The sequence below is a fragment of the Rana temporaria genome, chromosome 5, assembly GCF_905171775.1.
Source record: "Rana temporaria chromosome 5, aRanTem1.1, whole genome shotgun sequence".
Taxonomy (NCBI): Eukaryota; Metazoa; Chordata; class Amphibia; order Anura; family Ranidae; genus Rana; species Rana temporaria.
Genome location: NC_053493.1, coordinates 413,500,483 through 413,513,301, shown reverse-complemented (window position 1 = coordinate 413,513,301; position 12,819 = coordinate 413,500,483). Strand labels below are relative to the sequence as shown.

Here is a 12,819-nt window from a genome sequence, read left to right as displayed (position 1 = left end):
TCCCCCCTCTCTTCCCCCATTAGAAATCTTAGTATTGTACTTGCATTGCTCATTTTTTTTTTTTTTTTTTTCCTTCTCTCTCTATTCCCCCCCCACATTCAGCATGTTGTTACCAGTCATGATTCCTGCCTGTTTTGAATTTTCTTAAACCCCAATTGTAACTTGTGTAGTCTGCCACATTCCACACATGCCTCACTGATCCATAGCCACATAACAACCATGCCTAGCTGCATGCAGTCATGTCATTTAACTGTGGTTTGTTGGTGTTCTGCTTTCTCTTGTCTCTCTCTGTTTGTCTATCCCACCAACTGTGTCATGTAATCCACTCTTGTTCCCCGGAGAGTTCTCACTCACCATGTCGCAACACCAGACTACTATATTGGCAGCTCACGTACACCCAGCCCTGCACCCCCTGCCACAGCATTCATTGCTATACACCTTTCTGTGCACGGCAAGGCATGACCCACACTTGCTGCTATTTCTCATGCTCTGCGTCACCACGCAGGCTCAACACTGCCCATTCATTCTGTCTCCTACTTGCTCCAGGGCAAATACCAGACACGCCCCACTCGCCTCTAAGGCACGCATCCAACATCACACCCATACGCACACCAGCCGCGGCACCCTCCATCACCAGCGGCCCCACTGCCTTCTCACGCACCACAGCCCGGCAGTCGCCAAACCACACGACAACGCACCGGCACGCTTCTCGTGTGGCACATTCCGTCACTTACCCAGCTGTAGTACGTCCTCGGTGCACACAAGCACCTTCTCTGCTACAGCCTCACCCCTCTCCACACATGACCAAATCTGCCCGGGCCCCGTCTCAGTACATGCTCCAGCGCCCGGCCAGTCAGTCACCGTCACGGTGCACCGCTCCATGCCTTTGTCATGCCTCGTTTCAGCTACTTGCCCTACTTCAAACACGCCCCAGCAAGTCCACACACAGTCCGGACCCAAACATGCCCCTCTCTTCTTAGCCCCATTTCAGCACATGCTCCAGGGGTTCGCATCTCTGCCATGGGAATTTCTGCCACTCATTTTAGTTGACACCAGTCCAGATCTCGACCCCTGCACGTTACTGCTGGCAGGCTTACCTCGAACATTCCCCAACAGTGTCACCCTCATTTCAGCACATGCTCCAGAGCCCCCCCGTTGCCAGCCACACCCGTGACGCACCGCTTCAGGCCTCTGTCATGGGACATTTCGGCCACTAAACCATCGCCGTCTCACCCCCTTCGTCGCTCGCTTACAACATTCGAGCCCGACTAGCCCCCGTCCTTATGTATATGGTCATTTCTCCACAGGTCAGTCAAGCTCACCAGCTCCTCCCGCACGCCAGATTCAGTCATTTCTACAGGTAAAAAAAAAAAAAAAAAAAAAAAAAAAAAAAAAGGGAATCCCCATCACCGGCAGGACACGGAAACAACCCGTTTTATCTCACCCCTGCAGGTTCTTGCTCGTCCCACCCCGACCTCCTAGACAAGACTCCGTACCCAGGGCACGATTTACCCTGAGTCATGTCTCAGGACGGCAGCGAAGACCTTTTTGCCCCTTCCTCACCGCCCCCCGCTTCAGAGAGCGGCAGCGCACGCTCCTTCAGGGGATGGACCATCCCCAAGTTAACAGCGGAGTTGAGGCGCAAGCATGTGCCCTTTCCGTCCACAGCCAGGAAGGCAGAACTCTTCAGGCTCCTGTTCCCACCTCCTGCTTCAAACAACTCCCCACCAGCCTCACCCGGACCGAGCACCCAGCGAACCTCGCTACACTCCATATCCACCACCGTGTCCCAACTCCACAACATGGTCGCAACACTCTCCACCACTATTACAGACGTACAGACGAGAATGATGCTTCTGGAGGCTCGCCCACCTACAGCTACCCCCGATCCATCCACGCTCACCCCGTCGACAGTACAACCGCAAATACCTCTCCCGCTTACACCCGCAGGCAAGTGCTCCGTAGTCCTCCCAGCCCACTTGGTACCTGCCAACATCAGGAAGGACATCCTGGACGGCAAGGACATCAACCTAGCCTCCCTCCTCATTTCAGTACACGACCTAGCCGAGAACAAGGCCTACGCCTGGGGAGACGTCTCAGTGGTCCTCAAGGCCAAAGACCCAAGGCTTAACCGTAAACTATCGGTCCCGGAATTTGCCTTGGCCTTTGGCATGCTCAGAGATGTCCTATGCTCCGCCTCCCCCAGTAGGAGGGAAGAGCTGGACCTTTATCTCCACACCATAGTGGATCTGGGCTACAAGTACGGAGGGTTTTCATTCTATGACTACCACCGCTCCTTCTCAGCCAAAGCAGCGGCCAGGCTGCTGCAGTTCCAGACAGCTACAGATTGGAGTCTCATGGACACCGAGCTGTTCTGCCGCCACTTTGCTGGCCTGCGCTCACCATTATGCGCTGTTTGCCAGTCCTCCACTCACACCGCCACCTGGTGCGCCAACACCACCACCAACACCACCTCCAACACTCGCCCGTTCGAACTCCCCTCGACCTCGAGGGCAGCTCCGGGCCTACCGGCCACCCAGCAGACGTCCCAGGCCGACAAGTTCGGGCGCCCAGTACAGACGCTAGGCGGCGCGGCCATCTGCAATAATTTTAACCATGGCTCCTGCAACTTCAGCCAATGCCGTCTGCTCCATGTCTGCCTTACGTGCCATAGAGCGCACCCCAGGACCCTATGCCTAGTCAAGCAACAAAAGAAGACCTGACTAGGCCGCATTAACATCCCCTGGCTGGAGCTCTACCTCACCTCCCACCCCACCCCCTCCCTCACCACCTTCCTCGTCCAAGGCTTCACAGAAGGGTTCCACACAGGCCTCATTTCACTACCCCACACAACGCACGAATGTAGAAACCTGCGCTCAGCCGCCACAGACGAGCAGGCCATAGACCAGCTCTTACAGACAGAGCTAGAGCGAGGCTTCATCATAGGCCCCTTCACCACACCCCCCTTCAGCACCTGGAGAGTCAGCCCTATTGGGCTTGTCAAGGGCAAGTTTTCAAATAAAACACGTTTAGTTTACGATCTGTCTGCGCCTCATTCTTCCCCCACCCCCAGCCTGAACTCCTTGATCCCCTCGGAGGAGTTCTCCCTAAAATACGCGTCTGTAGACATGGCAATCCAAGCCATAATTAAAACCGGCACGGGCACCTGGCTCTCCAAGGCCGACATCTCAGACGCCTTTAAACTCTTGCCTATCCACCCGTCCCTCTGGTGTTGGCATGGCATGAAATGGAGAGAGTCATACTACTTCGCCACCAAGCTGACGTTTGGCTCCAAGTCTAGTCCCTGGCTCTTCGACACCTTCGCACAGACTCTCACCTGGATTCTCGTGCACCAAGCCCATTGTCAACAAGTCATCCACTACTTGGATGACTTTTTGCTAATTGAACAACCCGACACGCCTCCAGGAGACCTCCAAAAGTTGAGACTCGTCTTCAAAAATCTCAACGTCCCCCTCGCAGAACACAAAGTAGAAGGCCCAGCACACTCCATTACCTTCCTCGGAGTTAATCTGGATACCACCTCCATGCAAGCCAGCCTCCCCCCCGACAAACTGACCCGCATCAGGGCAGTCCTCCATAGTTTCACCCAAACGCAGGGCTGCACCAGGAAGCAGCTGCAGTCCCTCCTGGGAATGCTAAACTTTGCAGTAAGGATCATCCCTCAGGGCCGATCCTTCGTGTCACGCCTTCTGGTCTTCCTTTCCCATGCACAGGACCCTGATCAGATTCTCAGGTTGGATACCGCAGCCTTAGCGGACCTCTCGATGTGGGAAGAATTTCTCACCAACTGGAACGGTATATCAATGTTTATACCGTCAGTGTCACCCCTTTCCCCACAAGTAGTGACCGACGCCGCAGCCTCCACAGGTTTTGCAGCTATTTTTGGCCACCACTGGTTCGCAGGACCGTGGCCGCCAGAAATACTAGCGATCCCGGGCTTCACCCAGACGTCCTCCTTGTTCGAGTTGTACCCAATCGTAGCAGCCGCCCAACTCTGGGGCCACAGCTGGGCTGGACAAACTGTTACCTTCACCACCGACAACCAGGCCACAGCCGACATTATTAACAAGGGCAGGTCCAGGTCTCTTGTTATAATGTCCTTCCTACGTCGGCTAGTGCAACTGTCCTTGCTACACCAATTCAATGTGCATTGTACCTTCCTCCCCGGCAAGTGTAATCTCGCCGCAGACGCCTTGTCCCGCTTTAATTATGCCTCTTTTTTTCAGCAGAAACCCGCAGCCGATCCATCTTCAGCCCCTATCCCTCCTTGGTCTCAACTGACCCTGGACTGACACAGCACCTACAGCGAGCTACCCAGCTGATCAACCAGTCTCTCTCCCGCAATACCCTCAAAGCCTATCACACGGCTTGGGACACCTTTACCAACTTCTTGACGCGCCACTCCGCTAACACCACCCCGAGTGTCAAGCACGTATTGGCCTTCATCTCCTACTGTCACACTTGCCAGTCCCTTTCGTACAACACCATCCGTCTCTACCTGGCTGGCGTCCAGCACTTTCTGGCCTTACACGATCCGGCGAAGCCTTCGCTGTTTACGTCCCACGCAGTCAAAGCTGCCCTACGCGCAGTCCGGAAGCAACAACCAGTTGTCAACGCCAAACGCCTGCCCATTACCAGCACCATATTTAGAGACCTGTCCGCCATCCTCGCCACATCCCCGTTCGGCCTCCTGCCTAGCTTGGTCATACAAGCGGCCATCTACCTAGCGTATTATGGTTTCCTCCGACCCAGCGAGTTTGCCTTCAACAGCCCTGCCGGCCAAGTCCTGCGCAGACGACACTTGGTCCGCCATCAAGACCGCTTCACGCTTCACCTCACTACCACCAAAACACAGCAATCAGGCCCCGGCTTAGACATCGCCATTTACAAGACAGGTAACGCCTGGTGCCCAGTATCCGTGTTGGACCGCCTACTCTTACTTTTGCCGGCCCAATCAGACTCCGCTCCTCTACTCCCTTTTCCGGACAAACCTCTGAACACCAGCCAGTTCATAAAACACGTGAGGATCCTCCTTCGGACTCTGCACCTCAATCCTACCCAGTATTCGGGCCACTCCTTTCGTATCGGAGCAGCCTCAACCGCCTCGCGACACGGGGTCCCCGACCATATCATTAAGAAGCTAGGCAGGTGGAAGTCTGCCTGCTTCGCTAGGTACATTCCTGACCCTCAGGCGGAGATGGCACAAGCCTTCGCCATACTTGCTCACTAATGATCTGTCTCAATAAAACTATAACCCTACCTGAATGTTTTGCCCCCTTATTCTGGCGTACCGTCCGTTAGGGCCAGCGCACACTTCAGGTCCATTGTATGTTGTGAGTCCTAGTCAGTCTGTGTCCATGTCCGTGTCGGCCGTAGGGCTCCGACCATAAGTAATAAGGCCGAGCAGCGGCCTGTGTTTATGGGAGGAGCCCGGGGAGCCTATATAATCTCCTCGCCTCCCTCCGGGCTCCGTCGGCTTCCTGTCTCAGCACGAGACTTCCGGCGCACTTCGCCCACCCCCCCATCCCATTTCACAGGAATTCCCAGGTTCATTCCTCTCCACAACATCTATCATTTAACAGGGTATGCCCCCTTATTCTGGCGTACCGTCCGTTAGGGCCAGCGCACACTTCAGGTCCATTGTATGTTGTGAGTCCTAGTCAGTCTGTGTCCATGTCCGTGTCGGCCGTAGGGCTCCGACCATAAATATATATATTTGATTTCTTCTTTTTTTTTGTAAAGGCCCCCCTGCTTCTCAATTTCAGGCGGCAGCACCCCCCCCCCCTAGGTTCTCTGCTTCAGGGGGCCCATGCCTTAAGCTGTGTAAGGGGCCCCAAAATTCCTGATGGCGGCCCTGCGCATACCTCCCAACACGCACGGATTCTGTGGGACTTTCCCGCACAGACAGCTTCTTCCTGCAGTCCCGCAAAAGGGTTAATTTTCCCGCACTGCAAGAGGAGGCAGCACAGAAGCAGGAGGAACCGGAGTGGTGTGTGGAGGACTGTGGCTGCTGAAGGGAAGAAAGCCGTCAGCCGGGCTAATGACAGTCTGTGGCCCCGGCTGTTGGCACAGGTGAGAGGCACTCCCCCCCTCAACAACTGCAAAATCCCCCCCCCCCGCTCAACTACTTTAATGCGCACCCCCCCCCGCTCAACAACTTTAATGTGCCCCCCGCTCAACAACTTCGATCCCCCCCCCCAATTCTCAGCTCCAGGGGGCCCCTTCAACACTCAAGCCCAGGGGCCCCCACCACCCTAAGTCCTGCCCTGGGGGCGCTGTATACACCGCTCCTACAGCGCCCCTGCCCATTGAAATCAATGGACAGCGCTGCCGAAGTGCTGGCAAAGTGCCGGAAAAGCGCCGCTGCAGGGGGTGATAGTCGGCTGATATCAGGACAGGATGACAGGAATGTGCTAATGAGACAATATCCGCCTATGACTATGCTTTCTGCTTTCTCCCAATCACAGGACATGTACTGAGCAGAGACAACATCGAGGAGATCATTAGATTGGCTGCTGAAGAGAATCTGCTGCTTTTTGCTGATGAGGTGATATTACTATTAACAGTATTATTATTATTATGTGTGCCCAGCAGGGATGATCAGAGTCCCTCATAATGTCACCTTATGCCTTGTACACACGGTCGGACTTTTGAATTTTAGACAGGTGCACTGCCGAAATTTATTTTTTCGTTTTATAAATTTTTTTGCTTTTTTCTGAAATTTGGAAATTCTGGAAATTCGAAAATTCGTAATTCCGAATTTGCGAATTTCTGAAAAAACAAAAAACGAATAAAACTAAAACGAAAAAAAAATATTTTTTTAGAATTTCTTGAATTTCCGAAAAAAGCAAAAAAATAAATAAAAAAACAATGAAATGAAAATTTGAGAATTCGGAAATTTCCCAGTTTTAAATTTTAGATTTTCAAATTTTGCAATTCTCGAATTTTTAAAATTTTCGAATTTTTAAAATTAAAAAACTTAAAATTTTCGAATTGTAACATGTTTGAATATCCGAATTTTAGAATATTCCAAAATAATTTTTGGATTTCCGAAATTTAGATTTTTTCAAATTTCCGAATTTTCAAAGAAAGCAAACAAAAACAATAAAATGAAAAAAACAAATTTTCGCAAATTCGGAAATTCTAAAAAATTTTGAATTTCGAAATTTCCCATTTTCGAATTTCGCATTTTAGATTTTCAAATTTTGCAATTTCAAATTTTCGAATCTCGAATTTTCGAATCTTCGAACTTTTGAACTTTCGACTTTTTAAATTTTTCTAATTTTTGAAATTCCCGAATTTCCAAAATCTGAATTTCAGAAATTCGGAAATACGAAAATACGTAAATTTGGAAATTCGAAATTTTGGAAATCCAAAAGTTCAGAAATTGAAAATTTTGAATATACAAAAATTCGGAAATTTGAAATTACGTAAATTCGAAATTAACGAATCTCTCAAAATTCGTTAAAAAAACATATTAGAAACTGAACAAATTGCACATGTCTTGTCGGAAGTCCGACGGAAAGATAGAGAACAGGTTCCAGGAGAGTCTCAGGCATTCCCGGGATAGTCTTTCAGGAGAGTCATGGAAAGTTCCTGGAGAGTTTTGAGGGATTCCAGTAGAGTCCTATGGATTCTTGGAGATTCCTGGGGGTTCCAGGAGAGTCTTGGGGATTCCCAGTAGAGTCTTGGGGGGTTCCACGAGACTCATGGGTATTCCCTGGTGAGCCCTGGAAAATTCTGCGAGAGCCTGCAGGTTCCAGGAGAGTTGTTGAGGAATCAGAGAAAGTTCCTGAGGAAGTTCTGGAGGTTCCAGGGGTTTCAAAAGAGTTTTGAGAGATTCCAGAAGAGTCTCGAGTTCTCCAGGAGAGCCCTGGAGGGGTCTAGAAAAGTCCCGGGGGTATCAAAAGAACAGGTTCTCTATCTAAGGTCCGTCAGACTTCCAAAGAAAATAGTCCGATGGAGGCTACACACGGCCGGACTTTCCAAGATATAAAGCTTGTCTGACTTTTTTTCTCGTAAAGTCCGGCTGTGTGTACGAGACATTCGTTTCTGACACATGGAGAAGCAATGATGAAACAAGAAGGGAGAGAGAGACATAAAATAAACCTGGCAGAGCATCTAACCTTTCCCTCACTCCATCAGAAACCAACCACTTCAAGTATCTGCTAGAAGAGACAGCTTGTGTTGAACTCCCCCTTCCCTCAATACTCTCATGCAAGTCCCATGACTCTTCTAGAATCCCCGGTGACACTCTTGAAACCCTCAGAACTTCCCTGTAATCCACATTTTTCTCTTGGAACCCCCCCCCCCCATGACTCTCCTAGAATCCCCTGGGACTCTCCAGAATCAGTCAGAACTTTACTGGACTTTCCCAGAATCTCAGGGTCTCTCCTGGAGACCACAGGACTTCCCTGGAGTTCCTCAGAACACTTTTGATACCACCGGGACACTTCTAGAACCCTCCAGGGCTCTCCTGGAGAACTTTAGACTATTCTGGAATTTCTTAAAACTCTTTTGAAACCCCTGGAACCTCCAGAACTTCCTTGGGAACTTTCTCTGAATTCTCAACAACTCTCCTGGAACCTGTAGACTCTCGCAGAATTTTCCAGGGCTCTCCAGGGAATACCCATGAGTGTCCTGGAACCCCCCAAGACTCTACTGGGAATCCCCAAGACTCTCCAGGAACTCCCATGAATCTCCAAGAATCCATCGGACTCTACTGGAATCCCTTAAAACTCTTCTGAAACTCTCCAGGACTCTCCCAGAAAATCTTCTGGAACCCTCCAGGACTCTCCTGAAACCCCCCAAGACTCTCCTGGAGCCCCCCAGGAATCTCCAAGAATCCCTAGGACTCCACTGGAATCCCTCAGAACTCTTCTAGAACTCTCCCAGACTCTCCAGGGAGTCTTCTGGAACCCTCCAGGGCTATCCTGGAGCCCCCCAAGACCCTCCAGGGAATCCCCAAGACTCTCCTGGAACCCCCCAGGAATCTCCAAGAATCCGTAGGACTCTACTGGAATCCCTCAGAACTCTTCTGAAACTCTCAAAGACTCTCCCAGAATATCTCATGGAACCCTCCAGGACTCTCCTGGAACCCCCCAAGACTATCCTGGAAATCCCTGAGACTCTACTGGAACCCCCCAGGAATCTCCAAGAATCCCTAGGGCCCTACTGGAATCCCTCAGAACTCTTCTGGAACTCTCCAGGACTCCTGCCAAAGTCCCAGAGAATCTCCTGAAACCTTCCAGGACTCTCCTAGAACCCCCCAAGACCCTCCAGGGAATCCCCAAGACTCTCCTGAAACCCCCAAGGAATCTCCAAGAATATCTAGGACACTACTGGAATCTCTCAGAACTCTTCTGGAACTCTCCAGGACTCCTGCCAAAGTCCCAGAGAATCTCATGGAACCTTCCAGGAGTCAGGACTCTCCTGGACCCCCCCCCCCCCAAGACTATCCTGGGAATCACTGAGACTCTCCTGGAACCCCCCAGGAATCTCCAAGGATCCCTAGGACTTTACTAGAATCCCTCAGAACTCTTCTATAACTCTCCAGGACTCTCCCAGTATCCCCAGGGAGTCTTCTGGAACCTTCCAGTACTCTCCTGGAACCCCCAAAACTCCCCTGGGAATCCCCAAGACTCTCCTGGAACCCCGGCTCAGGGATCTCCAAGAATCCATAGAACCCTACTGGAATCCCTCAGAACTCTTCTGGAACTCTCCAGGGCTCCTGACAAAGTCCCAGAGAATCTCCTGGAACCTTCCAGGACTATTCTGTGTAATGTAAGAAGTTTTGCCCTCACTAGGAATTTGGTTTGTGTGAGATGCTGACAAGGTTCCAGGTGAATCCCCTGAATTTGCAAACTTTTGGCCAAAACCTTTGCCGTTTTACCACCAGAAATTGGGGATAAAAAAAAAGAAATTTTCCTATAGATTTTAGAACCTGCCTCAGCTACTACCGCCGCTGGTCAAACTAGGTTTAGCACCGCTCAATAAAAAAGGAAGTGTCCTCGATAAAACAACCCCCCCCCCCCCCATAGACTTTGATGGGGTTTACAGCAAAGTTTACAAACTTTTAATTTTGACCAAGATTCATGAGACAAACCCAGACATTAGTCTTCATTGTAGTGTGTAGAGCATTGCGTTGCCCTCAGGAGATCTGCAGATCTTTGATCGTTCCTATCCATTTTTTGTGTTCCTGGCACCATATACACCATTAATCTGACCCTGTGACTGGTTCTCTTTGCTATGTTCAGTGGGAGTGTATGATGTCAGGTTGGAGGATTGTATTGTTCTCTCTCTCCTGCGTTTTCTCAGCCCACTCTCTCCTCTCCCCCAGGTATATCAGGAGAACGTCTTCGCCCCAGGATCTGTTTTTCATTCCCTAAAGAAAGTTCTGTTTGAAATGGGGCCGGAGTATTCCGATCGGGTTCAGCTGGTGTCCATCTACTCCATCTCCAAGGGGATCAGCGGAGAGTAAGTGTCACATATCTACGAGTCAGGATTTAAAAAAAAAAAAGCTTGTGTAGGACTACCCCAGAAGGAGCTGCTGGTTTGTTTTGGGTGGCATGTTACCTCATGGCTCCTCTGCCGTCTAGGGGTCATGGGCCTCCGCTCCATAGGGAAAGGGGGGCCAATTGACCCCCCCCCCCATGAAAATCGAGAAGGTGTTGAAGAATCTCGCGGCCGCGGGCTGTCTGAGCGGTACCGATCTATCCAGAAGGTGGCACTGCAGTATGATAGTGTGTATTCTATGGTACAAAGTAATAACAGGATGTACCGTCTGTATCCAAATATGTACTTGTATACTCCTTGTTCCTGTTCTATGATAAACGACATGTAATATATTTCTCCATTAAAGTAAAGCCGTTTTTTGTACCCAAGAAGCTTCCAAAGTATGATTTCAATACTCAGCTAATAGCACGATCAGCACGAAGCATGGATATTATATAGCGTGGTCAACATGTTAGCTGCTTCCCCAGGTCTCCTGTTTCAGGGTTGCTCCTTTCTCTTGCAGCTTCCTATGGAGCCACCCTTGCATGCAGGGGTTAGAGCTGTGTCTCCCTACACTGTGTGCACCAAAGAAAACACACACATATAATTTTAAATTGATTGTAAAATTGTGAATTGAGTCTTATTTCATTGTTTTATTATATCATCAAAATTATTAACATACATTAACAGTTGTTATTAGATGTTTACACGGTGTTGAAATAAATACATCTGAGATAAATGCTTATTCTTCCCTCCCCCGAGGTGCGGCCTCCGGTCTGGCTACATTGAGTTTGTTAACGTGGAGCAAGCCGTGTTTAGGCACTTCGATATCCTGAAATCTTTTGACATTCCCTCCATCATTGCTGTGCTGGCCCTGGAGGTTCTGGTGGACCCCCCACAGCCTGGAGACCCCTCGTATGAGACTTTCCAAGCGGTGAGTGTAGAACATGTAATGCCTGGGGGGGTGATATTTAGAAGTGGTCTCCAAACTGCAGCCCTGGGGCCGGATGCTTGCCTTTATTTGTCCCTTGAGGCATTATCCCTGCCACTGACAACAGCAATAGGACATCATTTCTGCCACTGACACCAACAATAGGACATAATTTCTGCCACTGACACCTACGATAGGGTATATTTCCTGCCTCTGACACCTACAATGGGGCACTATTCCACCTACACCAACAATGGAGCACTATTGCTTCCACTGAAACCAACAATGGAGCACTATTCCTTCCACTGACGCCAACAATGGGGCACTATTCCTTCCACTGACACCAACAATGGGGCACTATTCTTCCCACTGACACCAACTATTTCTCCCCCTAATGCCAAAGATTGGGCATCGTTTACTCCCACTGGCCCTAGTCCACCCCCCTAAGGTCTGACCGACAGTAAACTGGCCCTTTCTTTAAAAAGTTTGGAGACCTCTGATATATAGAATACTGTATTTAATATATAGGATATTCGGTGGCTTACAGCCTCAATATAGGGAATAGAGGAGACCTTGATCACACTACTGTGCCAAGGCAGAAGGCCCCTAATGGGCGGTGCTTGCCTTTGCTATCCGCCCCCGCCCTTCAGAATTGTCAAGTCTGCAAATGTGCATTTACTGTAGCTGAAAGGCAGCACTAATGGAACAAACTTCTATAATGGGACAAGTTTTGTTTTCCTGTCATGTGACTTACGAGGGCTGTGATCGGGATTTCTGGGCCAGATTCACGAATAATTGCGGCGGCGTAACGTATCGTGGATACGTTACACCGCCGCAAGTTTTCACCCCCCTCAAGCACTTGCGATGAAAACCTACGCCGGCGGCCTCCGGCGTAAGGCGGGCCAATTTAAATGGGCGTGTGCCATTTAAATTAGACGCGCTCCCGCGCCGGACCTACCGCGCATGCTCCATTTCCGAACTCCCGCCGTGCTTTGCGCGCCGTGACGTCATTTTTTCGAACGGCGACGCACGTAGCGTAATTCCTTATTCCCGGACGGCTTACGCAAACGACGTTGATTTTTAAATTTCGACGCAGGAACGACGGCCATACTTTAGACAGCAATACACTTGCTGACTAAAGTTTAGGCACCAAAAAAAAAGTGTAACTTTGCGACGGGAAACTAGACTAGTGGCGACGTAGCGAAAGCGAAAAACCGTCGTGGATCGCCGTAACTCCTAATTTGCATACCCGACGCTGGTTTACGACGCAAACTCCCCCCAGCGGCGGCCGCGGTATTGCATCCTAAGATCCGACAGTGTAAAACAATTACACCTGTCGGATCTTATGGCTATCTATGCGTAACTGGTTCTAT

General features: G+C 50.2%; 1 protein-coding gene across 3 annotated transcripts in view; it reads left to right on the top strand.

Moving 5' to 3' along the window:
• LOC120941591 (alanine aminotransferase 2-like) overlaps positions 1 to 12,819 on the top strand; it is a 50,329-nt gene that overhangs the window by 21,827 nt on the left and 15,683 nt on the right. For all 3 annotated transcript variants that reach the window (XM_040355095.1, XM_040355096.1, XM_040355094.1), the window contains exons 7-9: positions 6,489 to 6,568; positions 10,361 to 10,497; positions 11,278 to 11,449. In XM_040355095.1, coding sequence (XP_040211029.1) covers positions 6,489 to 6,568; positions 10,361 to 10,497; positions 11,278 to 11,449 — 389 coding nt within the window. The remainder of the gene's footprint in view (positions 1 to 6,488; positions 6,569 to 10,360; positions 10,498 to 11,277; positions 11,450 to 12,819) is intronic.